The 24,386-nt window shown below is 46.1% G+C and overlaps 1 protein-coding gene across 2 annotated transcripts in view; it reads left to right on the forward strand.

The window, feature by feature from the left end:
* LOC139279419 (CD82 antigen-like) overlaps positions 1 to 21,587 on the forward strand; it is a 121,794-nt gene extending 100,207 nt beyond the window's left edge. For both annotated transcript variants that reach the window (XM_070898530.1, XM_070898529.1), the window contains 2 exons: positions 4,344 to 4,427; positions 20,905 to 21,587. In XM_070898530.1, the coding sequence (XP_070754631.1) occupies positions 4,344 to 4,427; positions 20,905 to 20,982 (162 nt within the window). In that variant the 3' untranslated portion in view covers positions 20,983 to 21,587. The remainder of the gene's footprint in view (positions 1 to 4,343; positions 4,428 to 20,904) is intronic.
* Positions 21,588 to 24,386: the final 2,799 nt, after the last annotated feature.

Below are 24,386 nucleotides of genomic sequence, written 5' to 3' on the forward strand. Positions count from 1 at the left end.
CATGTAACAGGCCCATTCCAGGCAGCATTGGGATCATCGCTGATATTAGCCAGTCAGCTGTGTGCAGAAACATTAACCCTTTACGGATACTGTCACTGCTTTGTCGAGTGGACGATGTGACTACCTACGCGGACTGCAGTCATACTGCAGGTTGCACTCTCTAGTGTCAGCTCCCTGTGATGGAGCCAGTGCTCACAGTCCACCAGCCCATTGACACTTGATCCTGGGAGATCATGACTATCCTCTGCAGCCAAGACTGTGATCCATGGCTGGTATCCCGGGATCCACCAGAATAACCACTGAGTTCCCCACTGACACACTGAAGCAACACTTTGGTGCCTCGATCGCCCTGTGTCCAGCATGACCTTCCCTGCCAACATCATCCTTCACAAGTCCCACTAGCTGTTCCTGCCCTGTGTGCTCTCTCTCGCCTGACTCACTCATTAACCCTTTCTGAGTGGGTGCCTGTAGGCACAGTGAGTGAATGGCACTAGACCAGAGTGCATTGAGTGAGTGAAATGGGAGCGTCACAGCCAGAGCACAGATACGTGCCCAGAACTCCCCCACCCTCACAGAGTCCCGCACTTTCCAACACTGCTGCCAAGCTGCTTCACCTGAGAACAGTCTGCATTTGCCCTGCAACCATCCGAGTCCCAAATATTGAGAGCAGGCACAGAACGTTTATAATATACAGCAACATTCGACAGGAAGTGCCAAGAGAATCCAGTTCCCCTTTTCCCCAACACTGACTCAAATCTATACTCCGATGAAGTATTCCTGAGTGCTGAGGGGTTGATTCTGGAGTAGCCGGGATGGTTGCCCTGGAACACTGGGAACCTGTGGTTATTCCCCTCTCCGGGGTAACCTGGGGCCAGTCACAAGGGGCCAGGCCTGAGTCTGAGGGTGAAGGCCTTAAGGACACAGATTCAGTGCCCCTCTCTGGAGAGAGAGTTATATCGGTGCCACACAACTTTCTCACACTCTCAGTCTCCAGAGGATCTGTTGCTCGTGGGAAACTGTGTGCAATATGTTGCAGATGCTGGTAATGTACTCTTGGCACATTATCTGAGCGCTCTGGGTGCAAGGCGCCTGTAGTCTGCCCGTGACATCGATCACTAATTGTTATTATTTTGCCGACTGGGCCCCTGGAGTCTGGGTACCAAGGCTCCTGTAACAGTGCAATGTGATAAGCATCTTTCTCAGCTCCAAATACCCAGTCCTCACTGTATCGAACATCAGCAATGTGCAGCAGGTAACCCAGGACCCTCCTTTCCCCAATACTGTTGCTTCACTCACAGTTATAACATCGGGCAGCAGTTGGTGAACTCATTGCCAACATCTGCTCTCACTTCCCTGAGCCCCAGACTTGCACAGACTGCCTTCGCAGCCACAGCCTTCTGCTTAAAGGGGAAATGGCCGACGACCAGAGGCGAGGAGGGGCTGGTCCACCTCTGTCTCCCAAAGCCCCCACGGACATTGGTCAGCGACGTCACAACCGCCTGCTGCGGTACGTGATACGGAGGTGTACACTTCCTTGTGTACACTTCCTCGTGTACGTGATACGGAGGTGTGCGTAGGGATGTTTGGACCCAAGGGAGACTCGGTGGCCTCACACAGCAAGACGGTTGTCAGGTCTGTTGTCAGAAGCTTTTGCCACTGATGAAATGTGCAGAACCATTTTGTCCGAACTCTCTGCCAACCTTCGAGGGGCAGCTGGACTGGTTCCTGGTGGGGGCATGGACCACACCTGAGAAACGTGTCTGATCGGGATGCTCCAGGCTCCTTGGGGCAGCGGGTCGATCCCTGTCCGTCCTGTCGGTATGTCTGTAACCGTGGGGAAAGTTCCTGAGTGACAGAGTCAGGGAACGGTGAGAGTGCAGTGAGGGCGCCTGCATATCCGGGAAAGTGAGTTGGGTTTGTTATTAGAGGGAGTCTCATGTCAGAACTGGTTTGTTAGTGTGTTGGAGTCACCTTTATGTGCCAGGAAATGTGTCTGGCAGCTGCCACAACTCAGTTCCCAGGTTCTGAGGGAGACACAGCCTCAGTGGAGCATGGCCAAGGTGTCCCAATGGAGACCACTGTCAGCCCGTCAGACAGACAGGAGGGCCTGGGTACCAGCGCAGAGGTGTCGCAGTGTCAGCTCAGCCAGGCACATCTGCAGTAGTCCTGAACCCCCTCAAGGCAGCGGAACAGGGGAGGCCTAAGGGTGGCTCCGTAGATATCTGTGGCCAAGGCAGCAAGATTAAACCAAATTAAATTTTTAAAATACTTAAATATATATCCAGCTGTGGAGAGTCCGTCTCGGGCATGACAAACTTTCTGTCAGCGAAAGATGAGCTTTCGTTTGTGTGCGTGTGTGAGCGGGCGTGCACGTGTGAGCGTGTTTGAGTGGGTGTGCGAGTGTGAGTGGGTGTGCGAGCCTGTGCGAGCACGTGTGAGTGTGTGTGAATGAATGTGCTTGTGTGTGAGCATGTGCATATGTGGATGTGTGTGTGTGAGTGGGTGTGCAAGTGTGATCAGGTGCGAGTGCGTGTGTGAGTGTGAGCGGGTGTGCAAATGTCAGTGCGTGTGAGTGGGCGTGTGAGAGCCAGTGCATGTGTAAGCGTGTGTGAGCGGGCGTGCGTGTGTGAGCATGTATGTGGGTGTGCGTGTGGTGAACACGTGTGTGTGAGAGTGTGTGCATGGGTGAGCAGGCGTGTGTGTGTGTGCGGGCGGGCTTGTGTGTGAGCATGTGTGAGCAGTGTGTGAGCAGGTGTGTGAGCGCGTGTATGTATGTGCGCACATGTGTGTGGTGAACGTGTGTATGTGTGAGCATGTGTGCGTACGCATGTGTGCGTATGTGAGTGCGTTGCGTGTGTGAGCATGTGTGAGCGTGAGAGCTTGTGCGTGTGTGAATAAGCATGCATGTGTGTGCGTGTGTGAGTGCATGTGCATGTGTGCGCGTGTGAGCTTGTGTGTATGAATGAGCGTGCATGTGTGTACGTGCATGAGTGTGTGTGCGTGTGTGAGCGGGAATGCATGTGTGAGAGGGTATGCATGTGTGAGTGCGAGTGCATGCACGTGAGTGTGTATGAGAGCATGTGCGTATGTGAGAGTGTGAGTGCATGTGAGCACCTGTTTGAGAGTGTGCATGTGTGAATGCATGTGTCTGAGCGCGCGTGCATGTGTGAGCATGTTTGAGCAGGTGTGCGAGTGTGAGTGCGTGTTTGAGTGAGTGTGAGAGCCTGTGTGAGCGTGTGCGGGTGTGTGAGTGTGAATGCATGCAAGTGTGAGCAGGCATGCGAGTGCGTGTGTGAGCGGGTGTGTGAGTGTCAGTGCGTGTGCGTGTGTGTGTGTGTGTGTGAGAGTCTGTGCGATGGTGAACACGTGTGTGTGTGTGTGAGCGCCTGTGTGTGCGTTTGTGCGTTTGTGAGCATGCGTGCGTTTGTGAGCATGTGTACGAGTGTGAGCGCGTATGTGAGCGGGCGTGACAGTGTGAGTGTGTGTATGAGCACGTGTGAGCGCGTTTGCATGTGTGAGCGCGTGTGCATGCACATGTGAGCATGTATGAGAGCGTGTGTGGGAGAGTGTGTAAGGGATGTGTGCGGGCGGTAACCGAGGCGGAGCTTCCTGCGCCCGCCATTTCAATGCCTCGCCCATTCCGTTAAAGGGGCGGGACGCTGCGAGCTGTGCTGACCTTTGAAAGCCTCCCTGGGCCACCATGTGCCGTGGCATGAGCCGGTCACCGAGACGGAGTGCCAGGCTACACGATGGCGGCCGGACCCCCAGGGAAGGAGCGCCGAACGGCCCGACCGTTGGAGGGGAAATAAAAGCTGGCGACGCGCGGCAACGTGCACTTCCCTGTCAGGTTCACCCCGCGATGGGTGACCGGCCCGGATCGCGATAAGCGAGGCTGCTGCTGGCAACGTCCACGGACAATATCGCCACGCGGTGGAAAGGGGTCGCCGTGCACGGCAATGACGTTATTATCGCCGGCGCAGAGCCCTGGGCGCCTCCGCTAACTTCCGTCCTATTTCGTGGGAGCCGGCAACCCTCCCCACTTATTTAGCTTCCTGTTAGTGCCCCCGGAGGTGTTAACAGCAGGTGCAGGACAGAGGAATTTCGGCCCCGATGTCTGTCAGAGCGCGGATATACATCTGTCTCCCTGTGTGAGCAGTGTGTTTATAGGGAGGGGGTGTTGTGTGTTAGTGGGCTGCTTTGTGCCTGAATCTCATGTCCGCACCATCATTTTGTTGCTGGTTTGCGCTCTTTGAGGGAGTGAATTTGGCCCAAAATCTCTGCAGTGTGGTGGGCGTACACAGATGGAGTCATGTACTAATACTTGTCCCTTCTCTTTAATGAAGGGTTGCATTTCAAGTGTTGAAGAATGGCTTCAAAGCAACGTGGGCATTATCTTCGGTGTGTGTATTGGCGTGGCCGTGATTGAGGTAGGCAAATGTTCATCAACGCACATCTTTACGTTTCAACTCCTCTTCACATCCCTCACGCCTGTGGTTAAATAAGAGTCAAAATAAAAGGGGAGGCAAAAGATCACAGTCACGCTCATCAATGTCTCGCTCCTGCCCAGCCTCCGTGCTGTGCTCATATTCAGCCCAGTTGGTAACAAGCTAAAAAACGTCAGCCTTTCTAAACATTACTCAGCTGCTTTGAACTAGTACTTGCAGCTGCCAATCGGTCTCTCTCCTCCAGCTCACAAACAACTTCCTCAATTTGCTGATGGATATAAAGTTACACAAATAGAATCATTCCCCCGCAGCTGAAGGTCTCTCAGCTTGAAGTGAAGGTTTTAATATGTGTTTGCTGAACAAGCGAGGGTGTCTGACTGGCAGAGGGGGAGGAAGAGGAGGAAGATAGATAGGGAGAGAGAAGGGGAGGAAGGTGCAGGCAGACAGAGAGGAGAGGGAGGAGGGGAGAGAGACACAGAGAGAGGATGAAAGGGGGAGGGAGAGGGTGAAAGGGTGGGGGGAGGGAAGGAGAGAGGGTGAAAGGGGAAGGAGAGTGTGATATATTCACAGAGCACAGCACACACAGCTCCTAACATGGCAGACAGCTCTCTCGGAAGCCTCCGGAACGCTGCTGCTTCTGTTTAATTATTAACTCTGCAGTTGCAGTACACAATACGTCCACATCCACAATGTGGAGCTACAAACATTACAAGCTTACAGACATTACACTTCTCCCTCCTTAATGAAGAAGTTATTATAACAAACAACATACATAACTTGCATGTTTGTACATAACACAGGATTATAGACTTATTTTTTTCCATATTTACAAATTTAACTTTACCACTTGTTTTCTGTTTCGAAGAGGATACCTTCGCTCTCGAACAGAACCTTCCAAACATGGTGTCAAATTTACTCTCATTCGCGGCTCATCCTGAGGAACGTTTTCCTCCACGGAATTTCCTTAATTTTCATTTGAACTCACTCTAACTTCAGGCACTTTGTTTTCCTGACTCGGACTCGGACTTAAATTCTGATTTTCTCTTGCATTTGTTTCCAGTACATTGGATTTAGGATTTGCTACTGGTATATCAAAACTACCTGATGAGCCAGAAATAATTGAATCATTCCCACCTTCAACTCCTTCCATGACTGTAGGTAAAATATGATCAATATGAACAAACCTAACCTGTCCATTATCAAACATCTTGACCAAATATGTGCGAGAACCACATATCTTCACCACTCTTCCCAGTAACCACTTTAACCATTTATGGTGATGGTTCTTCACTCTCACCTTCTGGTTTAATTTCACACCTCTCTCTTTTACTCTACCTCTATCATGATTCTCTTTCTGTCTTAATCTTCTTCGGACTGTGCCAAATTTGGTTTTAACAACGAGAATCTGGTTCGTGGCTGTCGTTTGAGAAACAACTCTGCTGGTGTTCTACCAGTAGTTGTATGAGGAGTATTACGATACGTAATCAAAAAATTAGCCAATTTGTGATCCAATGTCGTTTCTTTGGATTTGGATCTAATATTTGTTTTATGAGGGCATGTTTTACAATTTGTACAGTGCGCCCTGCTGCACCATTCGAAGCAGGATGGTATGGTGGAACCTTGGTATGTTTCTCACCATTTTTGCTCATGAACTGCAAATTCTTCTGTACAAAATTGTGGTCCATTATCAGAAACAATTTCTTCAGGGAGGCCAAACAAAGAAAATAATCTTCGCAAAATGTCCAATGTTTTACTTGTTGTTATTTTCCACATTGGAAACACCTCAACCCACTTCGAATGGCTATCAATCATAATGAACAATTGTTGTCCTTCTCACTCAGCAAAATCAATATGTAGCCTTTGCCACACTCTGGGAGCCATTTCCATGGCTGTAATGGTACTGGTGGTGGTTGCTTGCTTACTGATTGACATGTCGTACACTGACTCACGATGTACTCTATATCTTTATCAAGACCTGGCCACCAGAAATAACTGTGTGCAAAACTCTTGGTCAAGCACATTCCCAGGTGCTGGTCATGAAGGTCTCCTAATAATTTGGAGCTAAATTTATTTGGTATAACCACTCTTGCACCCCACATGATACAATCTTTATCGACTGATAATTCATTCCTACGAATGAAGAATGGATGAATATCTTTGTCTGTTACCTGGTTTGGCCATCCATTTGCAATATACTCATACACCTTTGACATCACTGGGTCACGTTTGGTTGCTCTACCAATCTCTTCAGCTGTGACTGGCAGTTTATCAATGTATGAAAAATAAAACACTTTTTCCTTATCGGGTGTAACTTGTGATGGGGAAGGCAATCTAGACATAGCATCAGCATTACTGTGATCAGCTGATCATCTGTATTCAATATCATATGTATATGCTGACAAAATCAAAGCCCATCCCTGCATTCGGGCTGCAGCTAATGTTGGAACTGGGGACTTTGGATGGAGGATTGCTGTTAGGGACTTATGGTCTGTAACGATGGTAAACTTACGGCCATACAAGTATTTGTGGAACTTCTTGACTCCAAAAATTAGTGCCAAAGCTTCCCTTTCAATTTACGCATAATTACTCTCACTGGTACTGAGAGTGCGTGAAGCAAAAGCAATTGGTCTCTCCTCCCCACTACGTAATACATGAGAGATCACTGCCCCAACTCCATACGGAGAGGCATCACATGCTAGCTTAATCTCCTTAGATATGCTATAGTGAACTAACATGGTGCTCTCTACCAATTTGCTTTTACACTTCTTGAATGCTGTATCGCGTTCTTTTGACCACTTCCAATGGACCTGTTTTTTCATTAGTTCATTCAGTGGATGTAATACTGTAGCTAAATTTAGTAGGAACTTCCCACAATAGTTCAAAAGACCCAAAAATGATCGAAGTTCAGTGACATTCCTGGGAGTGGGTGCATTTCTGATTGCATCCAGCTTTCCCATGGTTGGATGTAAACCATCTTTGTCTACTCTGTATCCTAAGTACTCGACTGAGTTTTTAAATAACTCACACTTACATAGAAACATAAAAAATAGGTGCAGGAGTAGGCCATTCGGCCCTTCGAGCCTGCACCACCATTCAATAAGATCATGACTGATCATTCACCTCAGTACCCCTTTCCTGCTTTCTCTCCACACCCCTTGATCCCTTTAGCTGTAAGGGCCATATCTAACTCCCTCTTGAATATATCCAATGAACTGGCATCAACAACTCTCTGCGGTAGGGAATTCCACAGGTTAACAACTCTCTGAGTGAAGAAGTTTCTCCTCATCTCAGCCCTAAATGGCCTACCCCTTATCCTTCGACTATGTCCCCTGATTCTGGACTTCCCCAACATCGGGAAGATTCTTCCTGCATCTAACCTGTCCAGTCCCGTCAGAATTTTATATGTTTCTATGAGATCCCCTCTCATTCTTCTAAACTCCAGTGAATAAAGGCCCAGTCGATCCAGTCTCTCCTCATATGTCAGTCCAGTCATCCCGGGAATCAGTCTGGTGAACCTTCACTGCACTCCCTCAATAGCAAGAACATCCTTCCTCAGATTAGGAGACCAAAACTGAACACAATATTCCAGGTGAGGCCTCACCAAGACCCTGTACAACTGCAGTAAGACCTCTCTGCTCCTATACTCAAATCCCCTAGCTATGAAGGCCAACATACCATTTGCCTTCTTCACCGCCTGCTGTACCTGCATGCCAACTTTCAATGGCTGATGTACCATGACACTCAGGTCTCGTTGCACCTCCCCTTTTCCTAATCTGCCGCCAGACACTCGTACTCTGTGCTTCTCTAGCCGTTTGAGGACTTCATTCAAGATGTTATTATGAATTTGCCCATTTGGTACTGAAATTAATATGTCATCCAAATAACATACTACCCCTTCAATATCTTGCAAAATCTGATTCATCACCCCTTGGAATATGGCAGGGGCGGAAGACACTCCAAATGGTAGCCTATTAAATTGATATAGGCCTTGATGAGTATTTATCATCAAACATGACTTGGACTCCTCATCTAGTTCAAGCTGTAAGTAGGCATTTGTAAGATCCAGTTTTGAGAAGTTCTGACCACCTGTCAGTGTTGTGAACAAATCTTCTATATTCGCCAATGTATTGGGGACATTACCCTCTAGAACCTGGTTTACGGTTACTTTATAATCACCACACAATCTTACCTTACCATCAGACTTAGGTACAACAACAATGGGTGTAACCCAATTACATCGATCTATCGTACAAATAATGTTCTCTGTCTCTAGTCTTTTGAGTTCTTGCTCAACTTTCTCCTTGAGTGCAAATGGTACGGAATGTGGCTTGTAGTAAACCGATCTAACGTCCTTCTGTATCTTGACACTCGCCTTGAAGCCTTGGATCGGACTGCCCATTTCGCTGAACATCTTCGGATACTTCTTGATAACCTCATCCGTTGATGAAAATCTCGCTTCCACACAGAAAATCTTACTCCAATCCAGCTTCAGTGAACTCAACCAATTTCTTCCTAGTAAGGCAGACTTATCTCCTTTCACTACTATGAGAGGCAAGTTCTGAAATTGATCTTTATATTTCACCAGTACGGTGATACGACCTACCACAGGAATTTTCTCTCCCGAGTAGCCTCGCAGCTCTATCTTGGATTTCTCCAATGGGAAATCACACAATTTGTCGAGGTACAGTGACTCCGGTCCGACACTCACGGATGCACCCATGTCGATTTCCATTGGTATTTTGAATCCTGCAACATCTATGTGGATTTTGATACCTCCCGAATCGCTGTCCGTTAACCTTGTGCTCCTGATGACGTGTAACTCTAACATCTCCCTGTCCTGTCGCCATTCTTCTGTGCTATGTAGTCTCTGGGGATTTCTACTCATAGCTTTTAACGCTGGACTCTGTCGGCATGCCTTCGCAAGATGCCCAGTCTTCCTGCAGAAGAAACACTCTGCCTTCACATTTGGACAACTTTGAGCAATGTGTTGTCCCAGGCACCTATAGCATGACTTCGAAACTCTGTTAGAATTTCCAGTTTCTGAGACTTTGGGCCCCCACCACCTTTTACTTTGAACCTGCAGGTGATTTACCTCGGTTGACTGACGACCGTAATTATTATGAAATTCTCGGGAATATTGTTCGGCCATGCCCATCGATCTCGCTGTCTGACAAGCAATCTCAAAAATCAAGTCATCCGTCGTCAATAACTTTGATCGCATATTTTTCACCCCACAAACAAAGCAGTCCAGCAATGCTCGGTTTTGAAAGTTTCTGAAATTACAGTGAATAGATAGCTTTTTTAATGCTACAATGTAATCACTGATACATTCATCAGTCTTTTGATTTTATATAAAGCAAAACAATAGCTTTCAGCAATTTTTAACAGTTTGGGATTATAGTGTTGCTCCAGCTTCATTAAAATCTCTTTAAGCGTTGTGTCCTTTGGCTCGTCAGGCACAAGCAGATTTATCACTGTTTCATACAATGCCGGTCCAGCTTCCAACAAGAAAATTGCTCTCTTACGTTCCAATATTGCCTGATTCTGGACTGCATTGTCTGGAACTTCTATTATATTATTTGCAGTGAAATACATTTCTAGCCGATCCACATACGCTTTAAAACGTTCCTGGTCGTGTCTATATTCCCCCAAATGTCCCATTACTGCTGCGGGTACTGCCATTTTAATTTCTAGCTGTTCACACAGTGTGCTGTATTTTCCCTCGCATATTGTAGCTTTTTCCAAAGACAGAGAAGCTCTCAAAGTCTCTCTGTCGGCTGGCTGAGTCCTTCCCCAACAAAATTTCAGCTTTAAATCATCCGAAAATCCCACCTCGCTGCCAAATGTGATATATTCACAGAGCACAGCACACACAGCTTCTAACATGGCAGACAGTTCTCTCAGACGCATCCGGAACACTGCTGCTTCTGTTTAATTATTAACTCTGTAGGAGCTACCAACATTACAAGCTCACAGACATTACAGAGAGGGAAGGAGAGAGAGGGTGAAAGGGGAGGGAGAGGGAAAGAGAAAGAGAGAGGGAGTGGGAAGGAGAGTGAGGGAAGGAGAGAGAGGATGAAAGGGTAGTGAGAGGGTGAAAGGGGGAGGGATTGGGAAGGAGAGAAAGAGAGAGAGAGAGAGGGGGAGGGAGAGGGAAGGGGAGAGAGAGAGAGAGAGGGAGGGTGAAAGGGAAGGGAGAGGGAGAGACAAACCTCATGGCCTTGCTGGGGTCAGTGAAGTCCTGTGTGATTCTTGTCTGCAATCAGTTGCTGGCCTGTCCACGCTGGAGACAGTCTGTGTAATTAGGTACATGACAGGGCGCTCTATAAATGCAAGTCTTTCTCCTTCCGTCCCCCAAATGGGCAGGCTCAACAGTGATGGAAATGACTGACCCTGAGGTCAGCATTGCTGGGGTTGGTGACTGTGCTCTCGCCCTGTCGCACTTCCGGTAATGATTGCACTCCCGCAGGAACACAAAATCCCACCTGAAATGTCGACACTTCTGACATCAGCTTTGAGTCGATGAGCTGGGTATCACCGCTGTGGGACTGCTGTTACAACAAGCCCACTGTGTACTTGACTCGACTCTCTGCGGCCCACTTTCTCAGCTTCCAGGTGAAGGAACAATGTGTGAGATTTGCTCTGAGCTCCTGTAACAAACTAAGGAGTTTGGGAAGCTGAAGGAGGCGATATGGGAGAATTGTTGGGATATGTGATGCTATGCCTGATGCTCCAGCATAGACTCTCACTGCATCTTCCCACAGCTCCTGCACTACAACACTCCCCATGGGCTGACTCCAGCTTAAAGCTCAGCAGCCAGGAGATCTCCACGCCCTGTCTGGGGGCGGTAACACCCTCGAGGCGCGAGTTCCTGCCTCAGGCGCCGAAGGCCCGGCCCACTTGTGAAATTGGGGTTACCGCCCCAAGAGGAAGTAGAGTGCGCAAAAACACTCAACTTCTCTGGGGTGCGAAGGGGGCAAAAACAAAGAGAACGGGGTACAGCGCTACGCACTGGGACATGTAGAAGGGGCCCTATCTGAACCACCGGAGAGCAGGGGTCCGTACCATCGGCCAGATCGCAGCACGGACTCCGGGATCGAGGAGGCAACGGGCCACGGCAGGTAAGTCGGTCGATTCTTTAGGGGAAAGAGGGAGCTGTTCCATTGGGACGGGTTCACTTGAACCGTGCTGGGACCAATGTCCTGGCGAATTGAATAACTACGGCTGTAGAGAGGGCTTTGAACTAAATAGTGGGGGTGAGGGTTCAGGTGAGCAGAAATTTTAAAGTCAAAGAGAAAGGAGAAGGCAATCGTGCAGGGTAATGATGGGGGTAATGATAACCAGAGTGTGACAGGAAGGGATAGAGTGTATACACGTAAGAACATAAGAAATAGGAGCAGGAGTAGGCCATACGGCCCCTCGAGCCTGCTCCTCCATTTAATACGATCATGGTTGATCCAATCATAGACTCAGGTCCACTTCGCTGCCCGCTTCCCATAACCCCTTATTCCCCCTGTCTATTTCTGTCTTAAATATATTCAATGTCCCAGCTTTCACAGCTCTCTGTTGCAGTGAATTCCACAGATCCACAACCCTCTGAGAGAAGAAATTTCTCCTCATCTCTGTTTTAAATGGGTGGCCCCATATTCTAAGATCGTGCCCTCTAGTTCTAGTCTCCCCCATCAGTGGAAACATCCTCTCTGCATCCACCTTGTCAAGCCCCCTCATAATCTTATACGTTTCGATAAGATCACACCTCAATCTTCTCAATTACAATGAGTAGAGGCCCAACCTACTCAACCTTTCCTCATAAGTCAACCCCCTCATCCCCGGAATCAACCTGTGAACCTTCTCTGAACTGCCTCCAAAGCAAGTATATCCTTTTGTAAATATGGAAACCAAAACTGCACGCAGTATTCCAGGTGTGGCCTCACCAATACCCTGTATAACTGTAGCAAGACTTCCCTGCTTTTATACTCCACTGATTCCATTGGCCTTCCTGATCACTTGCTGTACCTGCATACTAACCTTTTGTGTTTCATGCAGAAGTACCCCCAGGTCCTGCTGTACTGCAGCATTTTTCAATCTTTCTCCATTTAAATAATAACTTGCTCTTTGATATTTTCTGCCAAAGTGCATGACCTCACGCTTTCCAACATTATACTCCATCTGCCAAACTTAGCCTGTCTATGTCCTTTTGGAGATTTTTTGTGTCCTCCTCACACATTGCTTTTCCTCCCATCTTTGTATCGTCAGTAAACTTGGCTATGCTACACTCGATCTCTTCTTCCAAGTCGTTAATATAGATTGTAAATAGTTGGGGGCCCAGCACTGATCCCTGTGGCACCCAACTAGTTACTAATTGCCAACCAGAGAATGAACCATTTATCCCAACTCTCTGTTTTCTGTTCGTTAGCCAATCCTCTATTCATGCTAATATATTACCCCCAACCCCGTGAACTTTTATCTTGTGCAGTAACCTTTTATGTGGCATCTTGTCAAATGCCTTCTGGAAATCCAAATACACCACATCCACTGGTTCCCTTTTATCTATCCTGTTTGTTACATCATCAAAGAGTTCCAGCAAATGCGTCAAACATGACTTCCCCTTCATAAATCCATGCTGACTCTGCCTGACTGAATTATGCTTTTCCAAATGTCCTACTACTGCTTCTTTAATAATGAACTCCAACATTTTCCCAACCACAGATGTTAGGTTAACTGATCTATAGTTCCCTGCTTTTTGTCTGCCTCCTTTTTTAAATAGGGGCATTACATTTGCAGTTTTCCAATCTGCTGGGACCTCCCCAGAATCCAGGGAATTTTGCTAAATTACAACCAATGCACCCACTATCCCTGCCGGTACTTCTCTTAAGATCCTAGGATGTAAGCCATCAGGTCCAGGGGATTTATCCGCCTTTAGTCCCATTATCTTACTGAGTACCACCTCCTTAGTGATTGCAATTGTGTTAAGTTCCTCCCCCCCATAGCCCCTTGCCTATCCACTGTCGGAATATTGTTGTGTCCTCTACTGTAAAGACTGATACAAAATATTTGTTCAGAGTTTCTGCCATCTCCATGTTCCCCATCACGAATTCCACAGTCTCATCCTCTAAGGGACCAACATTTACTTGAGCCACTCTTTTCCTTTTTATATACCTGTAGAAACTCTTGCTATCTATTTTTATATTTCATGCTAGTTTACTTTCATAGTCTATCTTCCCTTTCTTAATTTTTTTTTAGTCATTCTTTGCTGGCTTTTAAAAGCCTCCCAATCTTCTTCCTCCTACTAGTTTTGGCCATTTTGTATGCCTTTGTTTTTAATTGGATAGCATCCTTTATTACTTCAGTTAGCCACGGATGGCTATATTTTCTCTTACACCCTTTCCTCCTCACTGAAATATATTTTTCTTGAGAGTTGTGAAATATCTCCTTACATGTACACCACTGTTCATCAACCATCCTACACTTTGATCTATTTTTCCAGTCCACTTTAGCCAAATCTGCCCTCATACCTTCATAGTCTACTTTATTTAAGCTTATTTAAGGGAAAATGGAGTATGAGAAGAAGCTTGCAGGGAACATTAAGACGGATTGCAAAAGTTTCGATAGATATGTAAAGAGAAAAAGGTTAGTAAAGACAAACGTAGGTCCCCTGCAGTCAGAATCAGGGGAAGTCATAACGGGGAACAAAGAAATGGCGGACCAATTGAACAAGTACTTTGGTTCGGTATTCACGAAGGAGGACACGAACAACCTTCCGGTTATAAAAGGGGTCGGGGGGTCTAGTAAGGAGGAGGAACTGAGGGAAATCCTTATTAGCCGGGAAATTGTGTTGGGGAAATTGATGGGATTGAAGGCCGCTAAATCCCCAGGGCCTGATGGACTGCATCCCAGAGTACTTAAGGAGGTGGCCTTGGAAATAGTGGATGCGTTGACAGTCATTTTCCAACATTCCATTGACTGGATCAGTTCCTATGGAGTGGAGGGTAGCCAATGTAACCCCACTTTTTAAAAAAGGAGGGAGAGAGAAAACAGGGAATTATAGACCGGTCAGCCTGACATCGGTAGTGGGTAAAATGATGGAATCAATTATTAAGGATGTCATAGCAGTGCATTTGGAAAGAGGTGACATGATAGGTCCAAGTCAGCATGGATTTGTGAAAGGGAAATCATGCTTGACAAATCTTCTGGAATTTTTTGAGGATGTTTCCAGTAGAGTGGATAAGGGAGAACCAGTTGATGTGGTATATTTGGACTTTCAGAAGGCATTCGACAAGGTCCCACACAAGAGATTGATGTGCAAAGTTAGAGCACATGGGATTGGGGGTAGTGTACTGACATGGATTGAGAACTGATTGTCAGACAGGAAGCAAAGAGTAGGAGTAAATGGGGACTTTTCAGAATGGCAGGCAGTGACTAGTGGGGTACCGCAAGGTTCTGTGCTGGGGCCCCAGCTGTTTACACTGTACATTAATGATTTAGATGAGGGGATTAAATGTAGTATCTCCAAATTTGTGGATGACACTAAGTTGGGTGGCAGTGTGAGCTGCGAGGAGGATGCTGTGAGGCTGCAGAGCGACTTGGATAAGTTAGGTGAGTGGGCAAATGCATGGCAGATGAAGTATAATGTGGATAAATGTGAGGTTATCCACTTTAGTGGTAAAAACAGAGAGACAGACTATTATCTGAATGGTGACAGATTAGGAAAAGGGGAGGTGCAAAGAGACCTGGGTGTCATGGTACATCAGTCATTGAAGGTTGGCATGCAGGTGCAGCAGGCGGTTAAGAAAGCAAATGGCAAGGGGATTTGAGTACAGGGGCAAGGAGGTGTTGCTACAGTTGTACAGGGCATTGGTGAGGCCACACCTGGAGTATTGTGTACAGTTTTGGTCTCCTAACCTGAGGAAGGACATTCTTGCTATTGAGGGAGTGCAGCGAAGGTTCACCAGACTGATTCCCGGGATGGCGGGACTGACCTATCAAGAAAGACTGGATCAACTGGGCTTGTATTCACTGGAGTTCAAAAGAATGAGAGGGGACCTCATAGAAACATTTAAAATTCTGACGGGGTTAGACAGGTTAGATGCAGGAAGAATGTTCCCAATGTTGGGGAAGTCCAGAACCAGAGGTCACAGTCTAAGGATAAGGGGTAAGCCATTTAGGACCGAGATGCGGAGGAACTTCTTCACCCAGAGAGTGGTGAACCTGTGGAATTCTCTACCACAGAAAGTTGTTGAGGCCAATTCACTAAATATATTCAAAAAGGAGTTAGATGAGGTCCTTACTACTAGGGGGATCAAGGGGTATGGCGAGAAAGCAGGAATGGGGTACTGAAGTTGAATGTTCAGCCATGAACTCATTGAATGGCGGTGCAGGCTAGAAGGGCCGAATGGCCTATCCTGCACCTATTTTCTATGTTTCTATGTTTCTATGTTTCTTAGTACGCTGGTTAGAGATCCAACTTTCTCATCCTCCATCTGAATTTGAAATTCAATCATGCTATGATCACTCATTCCTAGGGGATCCTTTACTCGGAGATTGTTTATTAATCCTTTCTCATTACACAGGACCAGATCTAAGGTAGCCTGCCCCTGGTTGGTTCCATTACATACTGCTCAAGGAACCCATCCCTTATGCACTCGATGAACTTTTCCTCAAGGCTACCCTGACCAACTTGATTTGTCCAATCAATTTGGAGGTTAAAATCACCCACGATTATTGCTGTTCCCTTTTTACAAGCCCCCACTATTTTGGATGGTGGTAAGAGTGCATCAGAAAGTGGGGTCAGAGCAGGGAAAAACAGGAGAAATAAAAAATTAAAAGCTCTTTATCTGAATGCACACAGCATTCGTAACAAGATAGATGAGTTGACGGCACAATTAGAAATAAATGGGTATGATCTGATAGCTATTGCAGAGAGTTGGTTGCAGGGTGACCAAGGCTGGGAACTGAACATTCAGGGGTATTTTACATTACAGAAGGATAGGCAGAAAGGAAAAGGAGGTGGGGTAGCTCTGTTAATAAAGGATGAGATCAGTGCAGTAGTGAGAAATGATATTGACTCAGAAGATCAAGATGTAGAATCAGTTTGGGTGGAGATAAGAAATAATAAGGGAAAGAAGTCACTGGTGGGAGTAGTCTACACGCCCCCTAACTGTAGTTATGTAGGAAAACAGTGGCAAACTTTTAAGGAGATATGTCATAACTCTCAGTAAAAATATATTCCAGTGAGAAAGAAAGACTCTAAGAGAATGATGAATCATCCGTGGCTAACAAGGAAGCTAAGGATGGTATCAGATTGAAAACAAAGACATACAGTGTTGCGAAGATTAGTAGTAGACCAGAGGATTGGGAAATTTTTAGAAACCAGCAAATGACAACTAAAAAAAAAAATAAAGCGAGAGAAGATAGATTATGAGAATAAACTAGCAAGAAATATAAAAACAGACAGTAAGAGCTTCTACATGTATATAAAAAGGAAGAGAAAGGCTAAACTAAATGTTGGTCCCTTAGAGGATGAGTCTGGGGAATTAATGGGAAACATGGAAATGACAGAAATTTTGAGCAAATATTTTGTATTGGCCTTCACGGTAGAAGACACTAAAAGCATCCCAATAATAATAATAGATGATCAAGGGGCTATAGGGAGAGGGGAAACTTAAAACAATCATCATCACTGGAGAAAAAGTATGAGGCAAACTAAAAGTGGACAAGTCCCCTGGACCTGATGGCCTACATCCTAGGGTCTTAAAAGAAGTGGCAGCAGAGAAAGTGGATGCATTGGTGGTAATCTGTCAAAATTCCCTGGATTCTGGAGAGGTCCCAGTGGATTGGAAAACAGCAAATGTAACGCCCCTATTTAACAAAGGAGGGAGGTAGAAAGCAAGAAACTACAGACCAGTTAGCCTAACATCTGTCATTGGGAAATTGCTGGAGTCCATTAATAAGGATGTAGTAGCAGGACATTTAGAAAATCATAATACAATTAAGCAGAGTCAGCATGGTTTTATGGAAGGGAAATCATGTTTGACAAATTTGCTGGAGTTCTTTGATGATGTAACGAGCAGGGTGGATAAAGGGGGAACCAGTGGATGTGGTGCATTTGGATTTCCAGAAGGCATTCGATAAGGTGCCACATAAAAGGTTACTGCACAAGATAAGAGCTCACGGGGTTGGGGGTAATATATTAGCATAATAAAGAATTGACTAACTAACAGAAAACAGAGAGTTGGGATAAATAGGTCATTTTCAGGTTGTCAAACTGTAAGTAGTGCGGTGCCACAGGGATCGGTGTTGGGTCTTCAACTATTTACAATCTATATTAATGACTTGGATGAAGGGACCGAGTGTAATGAAGCCAAGTTTGCTGATACAAAGATAGGTGGGAAAGCAAGTTGTGAAGAGGACACATAAAATCTGCAAACGAATATAGACATGTTAAGTAAGTGGGAAAAAATTAGCAGTGGCATATAATGTGGGAAAATGTGAAATAATCCACTTTGGTAGGAAGAATAAAAAAGCAAATTATTATTTAAAGGGAGAGAAACTACAAAATGCTACAAGACAGAGGGATCTGGGGATCCTTGTACATGAAACACAAAAAGTTAGTATGCAGGTACAGCAAGTAATCAGGAAGGCAAATGGAATGTTGGCCTTTATTGCAAGCGGGATAGAGTATAAAAGCAGAGAAGTCTTGCTACAACTGTACAGGGCATTGGTGAGACCACACCTGGAGTACTGCGTCCAGTTTTGTTCTTATTTAAGGAGGGATATACTTGCATTGGAAGCAGTTCAGAGAAGGTTCACTAGGTAGATTCCTGAAATGAGGGGGTTGCCTTATGATGATAGAAACATAGAAAATAGGTGCCGGAGTAGGCCATTCGGCCCTTCGAGCCTGCACCGCCATTCAATAAGATCATGGCTGATCATTCCCTCAGTACCCCTTTCCTGCTTTCTCTCCATACCCCTTGATCCCCTTAGCCGTAAGGGCCATATCTAACTCCCTCTTGAATATATCCAATGAACTGGCATCAACAACTCTCTGCGGCAGCGAATTCCACAGGTTAACAACTCTCTGAGTGAAGAAGTTTCTCCTCATCCAAGTCCTAAATGGTCTACCCCTTATCCTAAGACTATGTCCCCTAGTTCTGAACTTCCCCAAAATCGGGAACATTCTTCCCGCATCTAACCTGTCCAGTCCTGTCAGAATCTTATACGTTTCTATGAGATCCCCTCTCATCCTTCTAAACTCCAGTGAATAAAGGCCCAGTTGATCCAGTCTCTCCTCATATGACAGTCCAGCCATCCCTGGAATCAGTCTGGTGAACCTTCGCTGCACTCCCTCAATAGGTTGAGTAGGTTGGGCCTATACTCATTGGAGTTTAGAAGAATGAGAGATGATCTTATTGAAACATATAAGATACTGAGGGGGCTGGAGAGGATAGATGCAGAGAGGATGTTTCCCTTCGTGGGGGCATAGTTTCAGAATAAGGGGTCATGACCCTTTGGAATTCTCTACCCCAGAGAGCTGTTGAGGTTGGGTCATTGAATATATTTAAGGTATAGAGATAGACATATTTTTGAATGATAGGGGAGTCAAGGGTTATGGTGCAGGAAAATGGAGTTGAGGCCAAGATCAGATCAGCCATGCTCTTACTGAATGGCGGAGCAGGCTTGACGAGCTAAATGGCCGACTTCTGCTCCTATTTCTTATATACAACAGGGGAACTATCTACAGTGCACCTACTGCACCCTGGTACATATACACTCGGAGAATCCCCTACTGCACCCTGGTACATATACACTCGGGGAACCCCCTACTGCACCCTGGTACATATACACTCGGGGAACCCCCTACTGCAGCCTGGTACATATACACTCGGGGAACCCCCTACTGCACCCTGGTACATATACACTCGGGGAACCCCCTACTGCACCCTGGTACATATACACTCGGGGAACCCCCTACTGCACCCTGGTACATATACACTCGGGGAACCCCCTACTGCACCCTGGTACATATACACTCGGGGAACCCCCTACTGCAACCTGGCACATATACACTCGAGGAGCCCCCTACAATGCACCCTGGTACATATACACTCGGGAAGGCCCTACTGCACCCTGGCACATATACACTCAGGGAACCACTGACTGTATCCTGGTGCATATACATTCGGGAAACCACCTACACTGCACCTACCACACCCGGCAAAGTCACACTCGGGGGGATTACTACATTACACCTCCCACACCCAAACCACCTATGCTGCACACCTATACCCTTTGAACCCCATGACTCTTGCTGTTGCTGAGACATATCTTCTGGCCTTGTCACAAAACCCAACCATATTATATCTCTTACAATAAGTGTCAACATTGTCCCAGATCTATTACAGTTCCTTCTGGGTTAGCCAATAGGAACTTCTCAAATCTCATCATGATTCCACTGATAAAACTCCTCTGTGCACTGCCCAACAATGTATCTGTTTCTTCTGACAGACAATTCTCTACAGATAGTCTAAGCTAATACTGCAGTGCTGCACTGAGGGCTGAATTATCAGGTTGGTGGAGGACCTTTGTCTTACGGATGTTTAGTGCAAGGCTCATGCTTTTGTACGCCTCGGTGAAGATGTTGACGATGGCTTGGAGTTCGGCCTCTGAGTGAGCGCACTCAGAGGCCGCTGGGCAAGGCCACATCGTCCGCATGCCTGACACGAGACTCCCAAGCGTTCTAATTGGAGCTCCAACACCGGCAAGCAAGCCTCAGGTGGGTAGAGGAAATGCTTCAAGAACACCCTCAAAGCCTCCTTGATAAAAGTGCAACATCCCCACCGGCACCTGGGAATCCCTGGCCAAAGACTGCCCAAAGTGAAGGAAGAGCATCCGGAAGGCGCTGAGCGTCTTGAGTCTCGTTGCCGAGAGCATGCAGAAACCAAGCGCAGGCAGTGGAAGGAGCGTGCGGCAAACCAGACTCCCCACCCATCTTTTCTTGCAACCACTGTCTGCCCCACCTGTGACAGACTGTAATTCTCATATTGAACTGTACAGTCACCTGAGAACTCACTTTTAGAGTGGAAGCAAGTCTTCCTCGATTCCGAGGGACTGCCTATGATGATGATGCGGATGATGATGAATTATCAGAGATGCTGACCTTTGGTTGAGTTGTTACACTGAAGTCCCATCAACCTGATACAGTGGCCATTCACAATTGCATGGCACTACTGGAAGAGCAGGGAGTTCTCCCAGCGACCTGACAAACATTGATCCCTTGAACAACATCATCAAAAACTTCTCATTCATCTCATTGCTTTTGTGGGACATTGTGAGTGCACAATAGCTGTTGAATTTGTCTACATAGGTCATTGCAAGTCATTTGTTGTATGAGACTTTGAGATGTATGATAAACTGCCATATTTCTTTCCAGTAAAGAATATTGTGTTTTCTATATTTTCAGTTGCTCGGAATGATCCTCTCAATGTGTCTGTGTAAGAACGTGGATGAAGAAGACTATAGTAAAGTCCCTAAGTACTGAGGTATTTGAGTTACCCTCTCCCTGTACACCAATGGTACATCCTGATGTGCGTATCATGCATCAGTGACCAACCACAGTACAATGGATTTGATTGTTCAATCTATGTATTCGCTTCACTGCTTGTTAACTTTGCCTTATATACTTCAGCACTTTAGTACTATTATTAAAACTGTTGATCAGTATACATTTTGTAAAGATGACATTTTCCACTTTTAGAGAACATTTAGCATGGTATCTTTTTAGGGAGGAATTGTTATAAAGGTTTGAGCACGCATTGATCATTATTCTGAGTTTTTGTTAAATCTCTGCATTAAAAGTTGGGGCTAGAATGATGGAATGTGCCTTTGGAATGTGTGTGTGCTCAGTGTCGCAGTGTGACTGCTCCACTGTGGGTAAGCAGTCAGAGAAGGGCTTTGAATTAACAAAACTTGTAGAACTGATGTCCCTACTCTTCCTGCAGCCTATCCAAAGGCTCTGTGAATCTCTCTTTAAAACCCCAATATTTTCTGCCTGTTTTTTAAATGTATTTTGAATCATTGTCTTAAAAAATATACCACAAACTGTCGGAATTTTCATTGCCCAATAAATATTTTTCAAAAAATATACCATGTTTCATAGAACATGAACTGGGTTTGTTTTTAGAGAACACACTGCATGAAGTACAATTCAATGTTGATGTTTCATTTTATAGAAAAATGTATTGGTATAGAAGGATTTGATTATAAAATAGTTGTGACATTGGGTGAAAAGAGCTGGATAATAGAAAGGTTGAGTTTAATTGTGACACTGAGTTGATCCCTTATCAAAAGAATTTCATGAGATTATTACAATGACCCCCATCCATGGCAGTAAATGACACTAACAGTACTGTTAGCTTGGCATCCCATTTCCCAAACAAGCCCTTGACTTGCCACATGTTATCCATATAAATGCTTAGCTTGGATCCATATTTATGTTGGTCTCATGTCTCAAAAAGTCCATGGCTTAGCTACAATTTCCCATACAAACATTGAGCTTGGCCCAGTTTCTTGGCTTGGCTCCCACTTTCCATTCAGACACTTAGCTTGCCACCAGTTTCTCAAATAAGCCCTTTATGTAACTCCCAATTCGCCATCAAATGCTTGTCTTGGCTCCCATTGTCAAAATAAATACTTTGCTCCTGTTTGCCAAAAGACCACAGGCTGAGCTCTGTTTTTTCATTATACATGCCAAAAAAACCACCTTTGGTGAGCTTCAGACTGTCAAAGCTCCAGGTACAGTTTTTGATTTTGCTTTTACTATAAACTGGCGACACAGAGAGTAAAACCAGAGGCAGCCAAAGAGCCTGACTGTTGCCAGCTGCTGTCACCCATTACTAATTGCTCAAATCCAGCATGGGGGGGTGATCTTCAAAAGCATCTCAGAAAAATAGCCAAAAGGTTTTATACATTGATTATATTATCTTTTTATTCCAATTGTTGATTATTAAAATTCTTCTGATGTGCAATTTTCCTGTTGGTTCCTGTGGATTTAAATATTATTGAACCTACTTTCTGAATGGGTAATGAACTTATTGACCAAGTGCCGGGCAGTACCTGCCTTGTACCCCACGACCCATTGTTTGGGATAGACTTTGGTCTGGGCCTGTATTCAGTTTGTGATCAGCACACGCCCAATCCAAGAGTCCCAAGGATCGATGGAATTCAGTCTTTGAGCCACAGTAGCAGACTCGGGGAGTACTACCCGCACCTACTGCCTTGTCCTTCTGGATAATGGAGGTCACAGGTTTGGCAGGTGCTGTCGAAGAAGTGATGGAAAGTTGCTGCAGTGCATCCTGCAGCTAGTATACACTGCACTGGTGGTGGGAGTGAATGTTTAAGGTCGCGGATGGGGTGCCGATCAAGTGGACTGCTTTACCTAGAATCACAGAAGTTTACAGCACGGAAGGAGGCCATTTCAGCCCATCCAGTCTGTGCCTGCCAACAAGAGGCTATCCAGCCTAATCCCACTTTGCAGCTCTAGGTCCGTAACCCTGCAGGTTACGGCACTTCGAGTGCAATTCCAAGTACTTGTTAAATGTGGTGAGGGTTTCTGTCTCTACCACCCTTTTAGGCAGTGAGTTCCAGACCCCCACAACCCTCTGCGTGAAGAATCTCCCCTCAAATCCCCTCTAAACCTTCTACCAATGAATTTAAATTTATGGCCCCTGGTTGTTGACCCCTCTGCAAAGCGAAATAGGCCCTTGCTATCCACTCTATCTAGGCCTCTCATAATTTTATACACCTCAATGAGGTCTCCCCTCAGCCTCCTTTATTCCAATGAAAACAAACCTAGCCTATCCAATCTGTCCTCATAGCTAAGATTCTCCACTCCCGGCAACATCCTCGTAAATCTCCTCTGTACCCTCTCCACTGCAATCACGTCCTTTCTGTAATGCAGTGACCAGAACTGCATGCAGTACTCCAGCTGTGGCCTAACCAGTGTTTTATACAGTTCAAGCATAACACCCCTGCTCTTATATTCTATGCCTCGGATAATAAAGGCAAGGCTTCTTAACCACCTTATCTACCTGACCTGCTACTTTCAGGGATCTGTGAACATGTACTCTAAGGTCCCTTTGTTCTGTACACTTCTCAGTATCCTACCACTTAATGTGTATTCCTTTTCAGTAAGACATCAGTAAGACAAAGGTCCTCCACCAGCCTATTCTCACCGCACAGCACTGTCCCCCAGTCATCAAGATCCATGGCGCGGCCCTGGACAACGTGGACCATTTCCTATATCTCGGGAGCCTCCTGTCAAGAAGAGCAGACATTGACGATGAGATCCAAAACCGCCTCCAGTGCGCCAGTGCAGCCTTTGGCCACCTGAGGAAAAGAGTGTTTGAAGACCAGGCCCTCAAAACTGCCACCAAGCTCATGGTCTACAGGGCTGTAATAATACCCGCCCTCCTGTATGGCTCAGAAACATGGACCATGTACAGCAGACACCTCAAGTCGCTGGTGAAATACCACCAATGATGTCTCCGCAAGATCCTGAAAATCTTCTGGGAGGACAGATGCACCGTTAGTGTCCTCGACCAGGCCGACATCCCCAGCATCGAAGCACTGACCACACTTGATCAGCTCCGCTGAGCAGGCCACATTGTCTGCATGTCCGACACGAGACTCCCAAAGCAAGCGATCTACTCGGAACTCCTTCACGGCAAATGAGCCAAAAGTGGGTATCGGAACCATTACAAGGATACCCTCAAAGCCTCCCTGATAAAGTGCATCATCCCCACTGACACCTGGGAGTCCCTGGCCAAAGACCGCCCTAAGTGGAGGAGATGCATCTGGCTGAGCACCTCGGGTTTCGTCGCCGAGAGCAAGCAGAAACCAAGCGCAGGCAGCGGAAAGACCGTGCGACAAATCAGTCCCACCCAC

Source organism: Pristiophorus japonicus, chromosome 14 (assembly GCF_044704955.1).
Source record: "Pristiophorus japonicus isolate sPriJap1 chromosome 14, sPriJap1.hap1, whole genome shotgun sequence".
NCBI lineage: Eukaryota > Metazoa > Chordata > Chondrichthyes > Pristiophoridae > Pristiophorus > Pristiophorus japonicus.